At 34.0% G+C, this 19,512-nt stretch overlaps 1 protein-coding gene across 3 annotated transcripts in view; it reads left to right on the plus strand.

Moving 5' to 3' along the window:
• Positions 1-19,512, plus strand: part of LOC126733599 (DNA repair protein REV1) — a 243,002-nt gene that overhangs the window by 55,725 nt on the left and 167,765 nt on the right. For all 3 annotated transcript variants that reach the window (XM_050436962.1, XM_050436963.1, XM_050436965.1), the window contains exons 3-4: positions 13,888-14,096; positions 14,148-14,356. In XM_050436962.1, the coding sequence (XP_050292919.1) occupies positions 13,888-14,096; positions 14,148-14,356 (418 nt within the window). The remainder of the gene's footprint in view (positions 1-13,887; positions 14,097-14,147; positions 14,357-19,512) is intronic.

The following is a 19,512-nucleotide window of genomic DNA, read 5'->3' on the forward strand; positions in this document are numbered from 1 at the left end:
GAAACGGTCCACAAAAAAAGGAAGGAGCTAGGTGCATGGTGGGAAACAATGAGGCGGAAACGGAGATACATGCTATCCCAAAGGTAGCTTACCTGCATGTAACGAGATTAAGCGCAACCACAAAACCAGAGGACCTAAGGAAAAGGCTGGCGAGGCATTTTCCTGAAGTGTGTGAAGTGGTGCTCTCGTCTCTCAATTTTTTATGAAAAAGAGGAAACTGCCGCACACACAGGAGACAGTTCCTCATACGAAACACACTTAAATCTAAACAAAGGTACATCTGAAAAGCCATTGTTACTGTTTCACCAAAATGTTCAATGTCTCAAAAACAAGCAACATGATATGGAAGTGCTACTGGAAATGAAAAACCCAGAAAGAGTGTGCCTAACTGAGCATTGGTTCACAGATGATGAAAAATTGGGTCTGCAAGTAGGTCCTCTTTCTATGATGTCCATCTTTGGAAGAAAAGACATGGAACATAGTGGTTCTTGTGTGCTGAGCAGCAAGCAGATCGAAGCAGTGGAGGAGACTGAAATAGTCCGCAGAAGCGTCGAGGGGAAAGTTGAGTATTCAGCAGCAGTTTTACGTAAAGAAAAAATAGTTGTAATTTGTTTGTATAGGTCTCCGTGCACAAATTCAGAAAAATTTCATGCTTTTATAAATAATATCAACAATATTTTAAATTATATAAATAATAAATATTGCCATTATAAAATTATTATCTGTGGAGACTTCAATGTTGGTCTATTGACGAACTCAACAAAGGAAAGGCAACTTCATGACCTAATGAAAAGTTATAATTTCTCACTAAAAATATAACAGCCAACTAGAATAACAAACAACAGTGCCACACTTTTAGACCATATTTATATAAATTTTAATAATTCATTTTTAGGCGAAGTAAAATCAACAGCCTTATCTGATCACGAGGGAGAGATTCTGCCAGTCTCCAAGCTCACCCCCTGACCTCGCCTCTGAGGCACACACCCTCAGAGGCGAGGCTAAAAAAGAAAGTGTACTCAGATGCAAAAACTAAACGTTTCAAAGAATTCTTAATGCAGGAAGATTGGTGTGATGTGTTCAATTCACGGAGGTTAACACTGGGTATGGTGTCTTTAAGGATACTTTTTTAAGAGCTTTAAATATAATATTTCCTTTAAAAACTAAAAAACAATACAAAAAAGTAGATCTTGGATCTTAAATGGAATAAGTCTCTTCGAAAACAAAAAGATTGCTATTTAAAATAAAAATAGGGCTGAACTTGACTTAATAAAATATGAAAAATATGGTTGTGTTTACAAAAAGTTTTTGGTACAGGCAAAAAGAATTTATTTTAATAACTATATCACACATTCAAAAAATCCCTCTAAAGCTAACCGGAGTAATGTTAGCAACGGAATACGAGCAACGGCACTTGCCGGCCCACGAGGACGCGCGCGATGTCGAAGCGGCGCTTATGAAAATTGATAGTTTACTCAACACATGCCAAACTTTAGATGCATTATAACTTAAATTAGATGCATTTTCAACGCACAAAATTCATCTTTACTAATTTTGTTATGTCGGCACAATTAAAAAAATTATGTAAAATTTAATCGGAAAAAAATTATTTTAAAATCGATATAAGTCGTTTATTATTTAAAAAGCAGAAAAACGCCGTTGTTATGGTCGAAATTTTAAGATAGAGAGAAGAGATAACCCAATATCTCTACTAACTTACTGGATATACCGTTTGAGAAAGTCGACCAATTTTAAAAAACTGTAATTATTTTACTATGATAAAAGAAGAGTCTAATTTCGGTATATTCGACAATTGGAGGGTAAAAAAACACCGTTGCTGGGGGTTAAAAAATTATGATTTCTTAGGGGATGATACTACAATGTCTGTAGATACTTACTTTATATGCCTTTTGAAAAAGCCGACGTATTTTAAAAAACTATAATTATTTTACTATGATAAAAGAAGAGTCCAAATTCGGTATATTCGACAATTGGAGGGTAAAAAAATACCGTTGCTACGGGTAAAAAATTAAGACTTTTTTAAGAATGAATAAACACTATCTATAGATACTTACTATGTATGTCTTTTGAAAAAGCCGACGTATTTTAAAAAACTAGAATTTTTTTACTATGATAAAAGAATAGACCAAATTCGATATTTTCGACATTTGAAGGGTAAAAAAAACACCGTTGCTACGGGTAAAAAATTAAGAGTTTTATTTTATTAGTTAGGATGTAACGTCACTCGAAAGATTGTAATATAACTCGCAGGTTGTAATATAACTCTGATTATAGCTATTTGTTACGTATATTGCCTAATCAAGAGAACAACCTAGTTTTATTAGTGGTGCAAAGTATACCCCAAAAAAGTCATACTTTGCACCACTCAATATTTTATTAATATTTGGCTACTAAATGCTTGCTGGTGCATAGAAAACCCTTATTATTTCAAACTTTGCACTAATTAAATGCGAAAAAATGTTCGTGGGCCAAGTTTTGTGAATTTAAATCTACCTACCTACATATATTTATGAAACAAGCATAAAAGTAAAGAAAATTGCTACAATTTTAATGAACAAACTTTATTATAACATTATCATAGTAAAAATACAACGTTTGAAACTAATCCCACCACAATTTGTCCCATTCTGGGACAATGTACAATCCTCGTTTGGACATTTTCTTGGGAGGGCTAATGGAGCCAATTACGTTGCCCCACGAATGCCATATTTCGTCACGTCTTTCTGGCTATTTCCAAAACTTTATCGATCTGGCCATAGCATTGATCATCGCTCCATCGTTTTCTATTGCTGTTATCACTCCAGGATAAACATGATCTTCATAGGAAAATAAAACGTACTCACCAACAACTTTTTTAACATCATCTAATCCAGAGTTTTTAACTTTTTCGACAATATTTGTTCCAAGAGAACCTGAGACGAGTTTTTCATTAAATTCTTTTTCTTCTTCCATCTCTTGCATCTCATTTATTTCATCATCTGATGAATCCCTGCCTAGTGGAAAGTGGTCGTCCAAAACAATGTCCTCCTCTGAATCATCTACGATTTCTGGTTCAACAGCTTGAAGAGGTGTGGATGTAGATGCTCCAGTTAGATCTGTTAAACTAATTTCAGAATGGGCAATACTGTATCCTGCTGAAACCGTTATTTTCTTCTTCCTACGTGGCTTAAACTGTGTGGCTTCCTGTCTTTTATCTTCTAAATACTTAATGAAAGTGTTTTCGATATCCGACGAACTTGATTTATTTGTGTCGCTAGCAGTTGTCATATTAGATTGCTTAGTTGTTGCTTAGTTACATCGCAAGGGACGATACCGCATTTCCTAAATCCCGACTTTAATATCTCAGCGCTATTCTTTTGAATTTTTTCCATTAATGATCGTAAAAGCATTGGAAAATGCTGTTTCTCAAGTACATTTGATCTACTCCCTACATGAGTTTCCTTATATTGAGATAAAATGCCTCTCCAGGCTCTTTTCATGGGGGCAAATAATGCGACATCTAGCGGTTGTGTAACGTGAGTGCTGTTCGGTGGCAAACATACAAAATCAATGTCGTGTCTTCGACATAAATCGAGGACTTCATCATTAATATGGGAAGACAAATTGTCTCCTAAAACGACCTTCTTTCCCTGAATTTTTTTAAGCCTGGGCAATAGGAGAGTGCTAAACCAATTTGCAAATGTCTGTGATTCGAACCAACCAGATGCAGTATTTGCATAACGCGTACCAGGGGGACCATTTTCAGTCCAGGTGTCTCACAAATGCTTGGATTTCTACACCACATAAGGAGGTAGAAGCTCACCAGCTGCATTTCCACAAATCATAAGAGAAATACTACTCTTCGAGGAATTACAAATTCGTTCGGGATACTTAACACCACGTTTAGTTAATATCTTTTTTTGACCGGGGTCATCGGTTAAGTTTGTCTCGCTATAATTAAAAATAGCATGCGGCTCTACATCAGTTAATGTTTGTTTTAGATTTTCTATGTATTCAGTCATTTGGTTTGCATTGAGTGCTGCTCTACTTCTTTTTATGTTCGAGGCTATCCTTGTAGTAAGGTCCTTATAACGAGTTAAAAATGATTTGACCCAATCGATACCTGGAGCATTATCCCTAAAACGAGTTATTTTTTTTCCTTTGCGATTTAAATAGCTCTTGATTATTTGTCGCAATTCCATTCCAGTAACAGGAAAATCAGAATCACTAAGGCTATGAATGCATTGTACGAAACATCTCAAATCAAATCAAATCAAAATGCTTTATTGTCAGAAAATTTACATTTTATCGACAAAGCTAAAGGAAAAAAAAACAAATATAAACAAATAAACATAAAAAAAATACTCAGACAAAATACACACAAAGTCAATAGGTACACAACAAAACAAAAATACTGTACAAATTATCAAATTGTACAATTTGGTCGAAATACATAAATAAAATAATTTTTATATACAAATATACACACAATTATATGTATAAAATTGTCAAAAACCTTAGTTTAAAAAAAAACATGCAATAAAATAAAACATACAAAAAAGCAGGCAAACATTTTGCGAATAATAGGTAGCTAATAACGCCAGTGTGTGTGCTTGAAAAGGAAATATTAGAAAAGTCTTCTACTGTATATAGGGCTTTTTGCAGTAGTAAAGATTTTAGGGCATGGCGAAAATAACTAAGGCAGATGGTTGTGCATTTTTATTGCTGCATAAAGTATAGAGTTCTTTACTAATTCCGACCGTGGAATTGGCAGATGAAGATTATGATCAACGTTCCTTAGTGAATAGCTGTGGGATGGTCTTTCTGGAATCTGCGACACATGTTTGCGGATAAGGCAGATAGATTCAAATATAAATAACGAGGGAAGAGTAAGGATCTTATATTTTCTAAAATTTACTTGGCAGTGAGCTCTACTATCAAGTCCTAATAAGTAGCGAAGCGCTCTCTTTTGAAATTTAAATATACGCTTAAATTGGGTCTTGCAGCATGTACCCCAGAATGGAAGGGCGTAACGAAGATGTGACTCAAAAAGAGCATAATAAACTGTTTTGGCCGTGAAAAAGCCTAATTCTTTTGAGATTGATCTTATGGCAAAACATGCCGAGCTTAGTTTTTTAGATAACGTATCTATGTGCAAATCCCATTTCAAAGAGCCGTCCACAACAAGACCCAAGAACTTGACAGACTCAACAACTTCCAAGCTGGTATTGTTTAGAATAAATGGAGGAATGGCCGTTTTATATGATAAGACTTTAGTTTTTGAGAGATTTAGGCATAAACGATTGGAATCTCACCACGATTTAATGAAGACCAAGTCGTTGTAAATTGTTGTATGTAGTGCCATTGCATTCGGATTGCTCCATGTGAGGCTAGTATCATCAGCAAAAAGACAGATTTTTCCGCTTATGTTCAGGCTGGCCAGGTCATTTATAAACAGCAGAAAGAGCATGGGACCCAAAACGGAACCTTGAGGTACCCCACATTCAATTGGTTTACAAGAAGATCTTGACGTAGAGAAATCTTTCCTCTTCATAAGAGAATATTGATGGGTATCCAGGTTTTCTAGCGTGTGTTCCTTTTAATTTGTAAAAAATAGTTCTCCTTGGAATGTTAAAGGATTCAGCGGCAACTCTTGTGCTCATGCCATCTTGTATTGCTAACAAACATGCCTTCAAATCTTCTTCTGAGTAGTCTGCATATCTGCGAGATCCCAGTTTCCTTTTATAACGTCTGGGCATTTTCTGAAAACCATTTACCTATTTAACTTTTACTCTTGCGAATGAAAATAGTTTGGATGTGACAAGTAGGGGATACTTTGCACCACTTGAGCGGTGGATACCCAATTCCACGTGATAAGTGCACATGTAAACAATGTTTTTTTTATTGCTATCCTTGTTTAAACCCGTTATTTTAACAACTACAAATCGCAATCGGTTATAGTATAAGCCTTTAGACGTGTACTTACCAATTTTTGTACTCTGGGACTTTTTGCACAGTATGATTTTGCAAAGCCAGAAAATCATAGAATTTCTAGGTTAATACTCGGACGGTTGCTGATAAACAACTGGCGACCAGGAGAATATTCGCGCGGGTGTTGGTGACGTATTGCGATGTTGCCTATGTGTTCTAGAGGTAGTAGAAATATCTGAACAAAATTATGAGGAGGATTACAGAAAATATAATTTTACATGTTCGGTGCAAAGTTTCCCTGCTCATTGCAAAGTAACCCCGTTTTACGGTATTTTCGACAATTGAAGAATTAATGTGTGTATGTGAGAACTGTTTAAGGCTTAGTATTTTTCTACTTCCTGATACTTTATAGTATAAATCTTTCTTTCGAACTCGCTTGCACCATTTTTCATCAGGTATTTCAATTGTCCTTTTATTTACAGCGCAAGATTTTGTATTTATTTCTAACATTATAGTCTTGTGACAGGACAATACATATTCTCTAACATTTCTACAGAATCTACTACAGGTTTTTTTCGAAGCTCTTTATGCAAGAGATAATTTTTTATATAGTTAAAATAATATTTGCCTTAGGCATTGCTGGAACGACCTCTAATAGGAACAAATAACCAAAGAGGTAGGTAAGAAAAGTAATGTTAAATAATATACCATAACAATGTCGGATTAAAAAAATTATTTAAATTACTAACACCCTTAGAACATTGAAAGGCTTTCAATGTTCTGAAAGCCTTTCAATGTTCTAAGCTAACACCGCCATTGCACATTTGTAGATTAACCATTTCTCGGATTAAAATAAAATATTTAAAAAAATAATATAAAATAAGGATTTTTAAAAAAAAATTGAGTTTTTTGTTTGCTTAGTTTCTTGTGATTCTGTTAAATTTTTTTCCAAATCAGTATTTTAAAACAATGGGTGTTTCAATTAAAAAAAAATTAATTCCAACAGCTTTTGTTCAGCAAAGGTAAGAGTAAGAATATCAAAATTAGAATCTAATAATATTACAAAATACCCTCGAAAATCCCACGAAATCTCTCTTCTAATCGCTATATTTATCAAAAAAAAATTAAATTTATTGAGCCAGTTTGAATTGTTATATGATCACGCTGGGATCAAATCATTTTAAAAACTGGAGATACACATTCATTTCCCTCTTTAGCGAACCCTACTCTTACTCCTACCATAAAATACAAAATTCTGTTTTTAAAAAAAAATCGCTTTGCTATCTGAAACATGGTAGGTTGGACAATACTACCAGTGGCATCTAAATGTAAAATGACCTTTCTATTATTGGATTTCCGAATAGAGGATATTAAGAAGTCATTTTGTTTTTTGCTGAAAATATACAGTAAGATGTTTGCCAGTAAACTGAATATACTCCAGATGATGGTACCCATTAAACATCAAAGCGATTATCAGATTTGCGATTAAGTTGTGATAAAAATTCCGACGTAATATTTTTATAGACCCCATCACTTTTATTTGCCTGCAAATTTCTTGTCAAATTGAAAATATTATTAGGTTTTAAAATATTTTTCATTTTTATTTATAAAGAAGTACTATCCCTAAAATGAGTCCCTAATAAAGTTCTTTCAGTTTCTTACTTGCCTAGTCAAATAGTCAGCATGTTTAAAATTAAATTTTTATTTGTAATTTCTTAAATGACAAACAAGTTTAAACGTCTCAGAATAATAATGGCCACAATAACCATAAACTCCTATGTGTATTTTCTGATGCGATACGACTTTACATAAAACAAATAAGTATTATAACTTTTTTTAGTTCTTTTTTTTAAGTAATATGCGTATAGAGCGTCAGCTATAAATTTAACAATATTAGTTTCAAAATCATAATTTAGCTTTAAATTGTGTTATTGTGATCTCAAAAGAACATTTACAATCATTACACAACATTAATTGAACCACTAGGTAATAAGATATTAGAAACGTTTTCTTTTTTATTAAATAAACTACCAAAGGTATCTGACATGTGTAATTCATTAAAAGAATTAGTAAGAGAAGCAAATAGAAATTAAAATAAATAAAAATATGTTAAATTAATAATTCGTAACTAAAAAATAGTAGAGTAAATAGTAAAACAGAGGAAAACAAAACAAATTTACGTAAATTAAAAACAAAAGTAATAATAAAGCGTTAGTTATAGAATAAAACCAATGAACACCGGCAGACGAATTACTTTTTATCATTTTTACAATACTTATGACAATATCATTTTTCAAAATGGCGGCGAAAAAAGTAACATTTATCAACATCTCCAAATGTTAATGTGTTTGGTATCATTTCATAGGTTTTTGAGGTCGCTGAATGCGTTTTTGAGCATAAAAATGCGATTAAATATGCCTTTGAGCCATATAGCAACTAGTATGAAAATTATTGTAGTAGTAAATACAATTATTATATTTTTGGCAACCATTAAAACTATGGTTGCAAGAGAAACAGAGGGTATATTTTAAAAAAATAATATTAAGGTAATAATTTTAATAAGTATTAAGTATACATTCATTTTTATAATATAATTTTTCATATACATCAATATATTTTTTTAAATTAAAATCGAAAGGTCGACATGTTGGTTGGGATCGGTTTCTGCCTCAGGACTGTTAAAGCTACGAGTAAAAGAATAATAATTATAAATAATATTAAAAAAACTATCACAAGGGCTTAGAAACCTCTTGTTTTGGCATTGTCCTTTGCACTTCTTACATGCCAAAGTGCAGGGCAGCTGGTATTGACGGCAGCTGCACCGTTGACTTTCACATCCTTTAGTGCAACCACAATTGTCAAGTGCCCTACACACACTCTAAACCTCTGGAAGAAGTGTCCAAAACGGTATAATTGTCCCTTGTCTTTGGTCCAACCCCACAGTGTTGGTGAAGGAGGACAGTCTGGTTTAACCTTAATAGACCTGCCCCAGATGTGACCTGCGTGGTAGGCAGATCGTTTGATGTGTGGAATAAGTGCACTACGTGTTGGAGGGATGGCATTTAAGTGCTTATGCTCGGTTGCAAATAAATGCTTTCTAGCTTGATCCACACCTGTACATGTTCCATCTCGCATACCGTACAAGATTACTGTATATTTTTCCAAAGCTTCCACAAGCTCTTCATCTGGTTCATTGTCCAAAGGCCAGGCCAGTCTTTTAAATGCGTTCGTAGCTGAATCGTCCTGCCACGCAGCCCAGGCTTGCAAAATAAGGCGCTTTCCCTTGGTTGCAAAATAAGACACCGTGTCGCAACCAGTATATGCATGGAAGCCCCTTAAAGCAACTGACTTTGCTTCTCCTAGATTTTCTGCAATGGCGTGAATGCTGATAAATCGACGATGACCCCAGACCCGAAAAGTAAATACAATTCCTCGAGTCCATTCTTTTTCAATTCGAAAAAAAATGAAACTGCCAGCACTAGAACATTAGTGTCATTGCTTTGAATCACCACACGTTTAGCACCATACGACACCATATCCTTGGTGTGTAACATGAGGCGGCCATCTGTTTCCTCCATATGGGTACATATTATGCTTCCATGTAAGCTGCTGAAACAAGGTTTCGACGATAATATTTTATCGCCCACATTCGTCACAATGTGAATTACTTCTAAATCTTAATTAATATGTAGAAAATAACACATAATAAGTATAAGTTTAACAAACTAAACTAAAAACACTCCGCATATAATTCTAAAACAAACAAAACTGAGCAACGATCTCATTTGTGCCGCAGAATGTTGTACTATGCGAGCGGCAACCTGCAAATCGAATTGGCGGAAAGTTGCGCGCATAGATAGGTACTCTAAAGGAATCCATACACCTCGTTTTTTTCATAGATTTTACTACATACTTAGGTCGTAAAATCGTATTTTTACCATTAAAAACGTATTCAGCGACCTCAAAAACCTTTGAAATTATTTATATATTTATATTACCTTCACGATACTGAATGTCAGAGTCAAAGCTTTGTAAAAATGCCCACCAACGAGCTAACACCGAACTAGGTGTTAAATCAATTTTATTTTTTTTTTAGAAACTTTTAAAGAATTACATTCTGTTACAACGGTAAAATATTTCGCATACAGATAATGCCTAAAATGTTTAACAGCGTTTATGACTGCTAATGTTTCAAGTTCATATGAACGATACCTTGATTCCACATCAGAAGTACGTTTACTGAAATACGCAACCACACGTAATTTACCATCTTTCTTTTGTAATAAAATAGCGCCGTAGCCTTTAGAATTTGCATCTGTGTGCAACTCGGTACACAAATCTGGACCATAAATAAAAAGCACGGGTTCAGAAGTAAGAGGTTTTAATAATGTCTGCCGGGCAGCTTCGTGATTGTCACACAATTTAATAGATTTTTGCGAGTTTTTTTTTGTAAGAGCATACAGAGGAGCTGCAGTTTTAGAAAAACTTGGCATAAACTGTCGAAACTACGAAGCCAAACCTAAAAACTGGCAAACCTGTGTAGGAGTTTTGAGAATTGGCAAATTACTTAGTGCAGAAATTTTGGCAGTGTTAGGACGAAGCTCACTACCTCGAACTAGATACCTCAGGTACTGAACTCCAGTTTTAAGAAATTTGCACTTTTTTAAATTGAATAAAAATCCGGCATCTGCCGAAATAGATAAAACCTCTAATTATATTGGCCTCTAATAACTCTGAAACCCTAGAACGCACAATCTCACGCTCAACGGGAGCTAAACGATAGGGTCTACGTTGGACAAAATTCAACGTCAGTATCATTTTTTTTCTAAATTTACTTTATTTTTTTTTTCGAAAATAAAAACATTTTTTTTTCACGAGTCAAAACTAAACCCTTGTTACTAAAACAAACACTGATGTTTTGGCTTATTAAATCTCTGCCCAATATAACATCAAAAGAAACTCAAAGAAGAGTACTCATCAAGGACTACACATAAAACAAGTTCAAGAAAAATATCTTGAATTTCATCCAATACTATAAATTGTAAATTACACAATATAGCATTCCCGCCCAAACCCTTTAGAGATAGCATACAGTCTTTATATTTTCCATTTAACAAAACTGAAACACTATGTTTAATCAAAGATCAGTCATTCATTTTTTCATTCAAGATCAGTCATTTTTGGCTTTCATTTGTCCTTGCGGCAATACCTATACTCAACCAAGTTGACCCGCCTTTCTTCATATCGAGGTTTGCTAGTAGAAGCTTGCTTCTCTTTATTAGGACAACTGGTTGCAATATGCCCTGGTTTTCCACAAGTAAAACACGTAACAGACTTTACGATTTTGCTATCGTGCACTACCTGCCTATTCACAGATGCCACATTCATTTTGCACTGATAAGCCTAAATGTCCAATTTTGCCACAAACACGACACTTGCCCAGGAATGATGATTATTCCTTCCTGTCTGGCTGAGTAAGGGCACGACGCTTCGAACTAATATGATGATCAGTTGGAAATAGCGCCGGCCGCTTACCTGTAGAGCCCCTTAATGCAACGCAGAAACTCTTTAGATCTTTTGGTATATCCGCCTGCAATTGCTTACGACCGAATTCAGATCTGTTTGCCACAGCATGACAGGCAAACAATGTTGCTAAGGCCTGCATTGTGCCTGCAAGTGCATTGCTAGGCGTAAAACGTGCAGTCCTTCGTCCAAAAGCGTTGTATTCCTAGGAACACTCTGACATCCAAGAACTGCTTCCTCGAACATGTCCATAATGTCAACTGGTTTTGAAAACGTCGATAAAAATTCTGTGCGAATATCTGCCCAAGTTTTGCCTAAAGGTCTAGAGCGAATAAGCCAATCCGCTGCATCTCCTTTTAACGCACATGATAAAATAGTCACCAGCGTAATGCCAGATAACATTTGCATTTTAACAAACTCCGGATCTGCAATTTTTGATTTTGCTCTGCATTTCAATCATTTTTCTAGGTAGCAACTTCACTTGACTACTTGGAATATTTGTCTGCGTTTTAGGCTGATTCGTCAGGATATTTTCAGCCAATTGTGGACTCGTTAATCCCACTTCTGATGTCGGAGACTCACTTTCATTATTTTCAGCGGACATGTTCGTTATAAGTAAGTAAAACTCGTAATTCGTGAAAACACACTCTTAATTACTATATTGACAAATAAACACGAATTACACACAATTACACTAAATAAACGAATAAACTAACGTGCCGTCAGTATAAAGTACCGTCGCGAATAAAATGAAAGAACTAGTGATCCGAAGCCGGTCTATCTATCATCAGTTCTCTCAAGAGACTGCCTTTTCTGTTCCTTTATGCTTCTCCAAGCATTCATTCCCGGCTTCGTTCCACTCTCCTGATATCTCTTAAAAGATATTGAGTCATGTCCTTTATTTTATTTCTAAATAAACTTCACTAAAAATCAACATGAACCTAGACTCATAAAAATAATTAATGGACGGCCGTACCGCCGATCGGTGACAGTAACTTAATACCAAGCCTATTACTAATCAAAACAAATCCTTATCTTAATATTCTTAGAAAAATACGTACAGCCGACATATACGTGGACTGAATGACAACTTTCCAATTAAAAAAGAATTTAAATTCCAAAACAAAAAATATTAAAAATTCTAGAACACCCGGTATTTTTCCAACAAACTAATTTTATCAGAAAAATAGTACCTACGCACTTACTAAATAATGGACTTACATATATGAAACACAATTAAAATATCCACAATTTTGATTGATAGCAATCGCAGCCATGCAAAGTGTAACCGACACCGGTGTTATGGATCACTAAGCACTTTGGACAGAGAACCAGAATAATGTAAACGGACAAATCAAAACTGAGTTCGTTTTTATCACATAACCTCTGAAGTATTAGTTGCATTGATGGGATCAAATAACACTCATTAAAATCACAAATCACTAACTACGTTTAAGGCAAATCATTAAACAAACAATTTTAAAAGGAAATCGAGAAGCTATCAAATCGAGCCTAAATTAAATTTACTCGCTTCTGCTATTGGTCGAAGTGTTACTACATGATGTTTCCATTTTACCTTTAACTGGATCGCAAATATCGCAAAGTATAGAAAATATCGGGTGAAATAATTTGACATCTTGCAGAGAATGAAAATATAATTAAATTAATATGTTGTGCATTTCAAAAAAGGTTAATTATTTCCACTTGAAAAAAATTAATTTTTTTTTTCAGAAAAAAAAAATATTTGTGTGAAGGCACTGAAAATATATTTGTGAGAACATTATATGTAATTGTAATAACAGGAACTTACAATTTACTGTTAAATATAGCTTGTTCTTGAACCATTACAAATTTATTTTGATTTAAAATATGATTTACTTTAAATTTTAAGACAAGCATAGGTACATTTGAAAATAAGATTAAGGTGTTCTTATCACAATGTTGTTACATTAGATTTAAACATAATTACAGTTATTTCAAGATCATGTTTTTCAAGAGTGGCTTTAGTTTTAAATATAGAATAGGATTTTTTTGTGTGTAGCAACGTCATCAGTAAGTGAAAATGGCCCACAGTTTTCTTAAATAAACTAGGCACTTTGTATAAAATACTATTCGTCATTTTTACTAAATATGATAAAATTGATTAAATTAAATGTATATACATATTTGATAAATCGCTAAATTATGTAGTCATGCTTCTCAAAAATCCGCTGTCCGCTAAAAGGGGTTTAAACTCGCGTTATCTAGCGTGAAATCCGCTGAGTTGACCGCATTGTCTCTCACGTAGTTTCACGACTCTCAATGGAGAAACATTGAGTTACCATTTTTTAATATACCTCGGACTGAGATAGAGATGTAAGATTGAAAATTGATCTACACAAGAAGTTTTTTACTTTACACCCTATAAAAAAACAAATTTGGTGTCATTTCCAGATAAAGCAACTAGGACCCGTTCCAATAGTGAAGCCATCCTGGATAACTGATAGCATATCCATAAACAAGCTTCTTGACTATAGAAGATATTTATTATACACGAACCAATCGCGTTTGCAACCCGCCTTAAATTTCCCTGTAGTAGAAAAACCTTCGAATAAAGCTGAGCAAAATACAGGCGAAACTTCTGACGTCAATATTTTTAAAAGGTCTTATTATCAATAGAAATTATAACATTTGCGGCTAAAGTTTGATTTTAGTGATGATGAAGAAGAACCAAGTATATCAAAGCAGCCCGCAAGAGCAACAAAGACGGCCTCAGATCCCAACTTTTTAGAAGAGTTTTATAGTAACTCCAGGCTGCACCTTATATCAACTTTAGGAGCTGAATTTAAGCAGCTGGTAGGGCAACTGAGGGAGAAATCCGACGGGAGGTTCCCTGGCAAAGAGAAACTTATAGCAGAAAGAGGTGAAAATCATTTATTCAAATTTACACACTCATTTTTATAATAAAACTGCGTGGAATTATATTTAACGTCTCACATATCGCTTTGGCAACATAACCTATATTGTCCGGGTTCAAGCCGCTTACGTTCAGCCTTCCATTGGGTAGCAAATAGATGTGGTATTGTTTTTTAAGGTGCTCAACGTGCAGCTCACTTAAGCCTATTATAAATTGAAATATTATTAGTGTTTTAAATAATATTTTGTTTTCTATTATAACCTGTCAAGCAAAAAATTCCTACTTGATTAGTAATGTGGTGCCAAGTACCAGGGGCACCGAGCCTCTCCAGCTCTTCCCTAAGATACAACCTCATCCTCCTTAGTCTTTCTGCCATGTTCTCTAAGCAATCTCTCCATTGTTCTGAGAGCATTCTGTCCCCTAAGATGTACGCCACTGTTCTAAAATATGGGTTATTTTATAGTTACTGTAATTATGAACGTTAAACGATGGTGCGAATGTTTAAAAAGTAATTTATTTATTTTTAAAAAGTATGACTGACAAAATAACATCAAGCAACAGGTTATAAACTAAGAATCCGATCTGAACTTAAAACTAAGAGTGATTCTCATGGGGATATCTTTGTAAACTACGCCATTGAAAATTTATAGTATTATCTTTATAGTAAAGAGTTAGCTTTTCAAGTAAATACAATGGAATTTGTTTGCTCCATTTCTGAATCTTCAGGTCTTGGTTTTTGAATAATTTGAATAATAATGAGTAGATCCAGGTTTGAGCTTCTGGCATCTTGAATCATCATCCTTTGCTGGATACAGACTAATATCAGGTGAAGTTAAATACATAAGTCTTGAAGATAAGATTTTAATTTTTGTAATTCATAGTCTTGGATTTCTGGCATTAACAAGAGTTTTCCTTCTATTAGTTGGACGTTGTTGAAATAGGTTTTGTCGTTTTCTTTTATTTTACGATTTGTATGAATTTGAACTAGAGTTGGTTCTTCTAGTGTTACATACTGGTCGGCTTTGCTTTTGATGAATATTTGAGAATTTTTGATAAATACGGCAGAATCGGGAATTGTCCATCGGCGACTTGTTTAATAATCGGTTGAACTAAATGATTTTTTATACAGGGTGTTCATTTGGAAACTTCTCACCACGGATTTATCGAAAACCACTGTTTAAAAAAAAAACGCCGAAATACGTCATAAGGTTTGTCAAGGGGGACAACTTTTTAGCCTAAAATTACTTCATCCTCTTTCACCCTCTGCCCCCCAGGATCATCCCCTTAAAAATTTTAAATGTTGAAGTCTTTTATTTTGACGTTTGATTTTTTTAAATCGGTCGATTCGTTTTCGAGAAAATTAGAAAAATCTTTGTTTATCTTAATTTGTTCAGATAGAAAACAAAAACATGAAAATATCCGTTTTTATTTCAATAAGTGTTTAAAATGTTGCCTGTTAGGGTTTGCCAAAACTACAATTCGTTTATAATTTAAAACGGAAACTACCAACATAAACAGCAATTCCGAAGATTAGACATGAAAAACCCAATTAACAACCTGAATTTTTTTCCACATTCTTTTTATCAACACAGATATCCTGGGCGAACTGTGTTTATTGTTATACCTGCTTAGTTATTTATAGCTGTTACATTTGTGACAGTCTTGGAATACTGAAAATTTATTTGATAAATTGAAGATTTTACTTCCAAAATGGTTTACACACTAGCCGAAAGAGTGGAAATTATTCTAATTTATGGTGCCCAAAATCAATGTGCTCGGCAAACTGCTGTCACGTTTAGCGCCAGATATCCGGAGAAGATAACTTCGCATAGATATGCGACTTCACATAGTATGCGTATTTGGACCTTGTTACTAAGTTTATTGAAACTGGATCTGTTGCAAATAAAAAACGTGATCATCGGCGAATTTTGGATGAAGCCGCTCAAGTTGAAGTTTTGGGTCATTTTGGAATAAATCCTAATACTTCATTACGCAAAATTGTTGCTGCTACTGGTATTTCATTAGGCTCTGTTCACACAGTTACCAAACTTCATAAATTTCATCTATTCAAAATGAAAATATTGCAAGAGTTAACCGAAGACGATTTCGATAAGCGAGTTGAGTTTTGTGAAAAAATGACTGAAGCGATTAATGATAATACTATTCATGTAAAGAATATCTGCTTAAGCGATGAATGCACTTTTTATCTAAATGGATTTGTTAATAAGCATAAATGTAGATATTAGAGCAATGAAAATTCTCATGCATTTGTAGAAGGGCATACCCAGTACCCTCAAAAAATTATGAAATTATGAAATATCAAAAATATGTATGGGCAGGCATTTTAGGAAATAAAGTGATTGGGCCATTATTTATTAACGGAAATTTAAATGGAGATATTTATTTGGATATGTTGGAAAATACCATCAATCCGCTTATCACTGAATCCATTGAAAACCAAATCGATGATGATGGAAATCCTATACTCGATGAGGCTGAAATATATTTCCAGCAAGACGGCGCTCCTCCTCACTATGTTCTTCCCGTTCGGCAATAGCTAGACGACGAGTTTCCAGATAAATGGATAGGGGGAAGGGGGCCTATAGAATGGCCTGCTAGATCTCCTGATAACGCCGTTAGACTTTTTTCTATGGGGTCATTTGAAATCTATTGTGTTTACTCCCCAACCTGAAAGTTTGGATGATCTTCGTCAACGCATCATCGACAGCTGCCATGATATCCCACAACATGTTTTTAAAAATGTCCGTTAGGAATTTGAACATCGCCTTCATTGTTTATCATTGTTTGGCCAAAAACGGGCAACATTTTGAACACTTATTGAAATAAAAACTGATATTTTCATGTTTTTGTTTTCTATCTGAACAAATCAAGATAAACAAAGATTTTTCTAATTTTCTCGAAAACGAATCGACCTATTTAAAAAAATCAAACGTCAACGTCAAAAGAGAGGAGTGAGATGGCGCTGATAGAGTAGCGTACCCGCAAAGCACTGGCCGTGAATTTTTTACTAAATTTGTCAGTTTGTAGTAATAAATATAACGGTTCTACATGTTCTGTGAATGACTAATGTTGAGCAGCAGTGAGTGCTATTACAGTTTGCTCCAATAGTGCCATAATAACATAGAAAAAGCAATTTAAACTAAAAGTAATAAACGTCCTAAACTGACATCTGTCAAGATGGTGTTCAAGAAGGCGGAACTGGATCAACTAAGGTGTTTAATTACAGAAATATTAAACGAGAAGCTTAGCGACGATTTTCGAAAGACTATCTCTCGAACGGTCGTTGAAACTGTTCGAGATATGTTTAATGACAAATTTAAAGAAATTAAGGAAAATATTTCTACCCTTAATGACGAAGTCTCCAAAATAAAAAAAGAAAACAATCGCCTGCGCAAGGCACTCGATGACCAGGAACAGTTTTCTCGCAATAAAAACATCCGAATATTTGGACTTCAGTACACAGAAGGCGAAAATATTAACACGCAAGTTTCTAATTTCTTTACCAAAAAAATGAATATAAACATTGCTCCGTCCGACATAAAAAATTCCTACCGAGTTTTTGCCAAAAATCGATCGCGAGAGGATCAGCCGCCGGCAGTACTAGTCTCATTCCGCGATATTAACAAACGGCTGCAAATCTTAAAACAGCGAAAATGTTTAAGAAAAAAAATGTTAGCAAATAATAAAATTTTTCTTCTTTTTTTCTGTTACTACAAACTTATTTTTGTATTTAACTAAATAAATATAAATTTAATGTTTTATATAAAAACCTTAATTAAAATAACTACAATTGTGAAAAATATAAATTTGGCTAGAAATTATTTGGATATTGTTTAGTTTAATGTGATTGGTCAGTGTTTGGTTTTGATGCACTTAAGTAGGATTAACGTTTACTACACTACAGTGGTTTTAGATTATTTTTTTCTCCTAGGAGGCTTTCCTTTGTTTTAATATTATATAAAAATATATCCTAATATGGGATGGGATAATTATATCCCATCCGATCCTTTTCTTACCACTCCCTTATAACTTATATTATAATTTGTTGAATTTATGTTGTTTGCTCATGTTAATGTCAGATCACTTCTTAATAACTTTGATATTCTTAAGAATCATGTGGCGGGCCAGGACTACGGTGTTATTGGCATAACGGAGAGCTGGTTGTTTCAGGGCATTGACGATCAGGCTACTTTCATTGAAAACTACAACTTTGAAAGGCAAGATCGATACACTAGGGGTGGTGGGGTTGGTTTATATAGCCACAACACATTAAATTACTCAATTATATATCGCGAGTGTGCTGATGCAATCGAGCATTTATGGGTTAAAGTAAAGATTGAGAATGAAATAATTATAGTTGGAGTTATTTATAGGCCGCCAAGGGGAAATTATAGTGAATTTTTGTCAATGTTTGAGGACACTTTAATAAATCTTAACACATTATGTGATAAAATTTTATGTTTTGGGGACTTTAACGTAGACATGCTTAAGTTGGAGTCGAGTAGGGTTGATGACTTAAATGGTATTCTTGATACTTTTGATTTAAAACAGTATATTTCTGAACCAACGAGAGTCTTTAATGGTTCGTTAACTCTCCTCGATCTAATATGCTATAATTCGGATAATTTAGTTGACTCTGGTATTATAAATATACATATATCGGATCATTTTTTAACATACTGTAATCTACAACTAAATAAATTAAATAAGGAAGACAATATGTTTTCTTACAGACCTTTGACACGAATTAACTTTGATAATTTTCAGATTGATCTAGAAGGTGCACCCTGGCATCAAATTTATGATACTGAAGATATTGATGAAAAGGTGTCTATACTTACTAATCATATGCTTAATATACTAGATATTTACGCACCTCTTACTGTTAAAACTTGTAAAAATAGACCTTACTGTCCATGGATTACTGATAATATAAAAATAATGAAGCAACACAGAAATCGGGCTTTAATGCGCTTTCGAAAAATGAATTTTTATTTTCAAAAAAACACGATTTTTCGGGCCCGACGTGGCGTGCATAATATAGTCTGCGACTATATAACAAGAAATTTGGAACATTGGAACTATTTATTTATTTATTTATTTATTTATGCAATCTACAGACACAAAGTCCATTAAATGAT

Source organism: Anthonomus grandis, chromosome 2 (genome assembly GCF_022605725.1).
Source record: "Anthonomus grandis grandis chromosome 2, icAntGran1.3, whole genome shotgun sequence".
Taxonomy (NCBI): domain Eukaryota; kingdom Metazoa; phylum Arthropoda; class Insecta; order Coleoptera; family Curculionidae; genus Anthonomus; species Anthonomus grandis.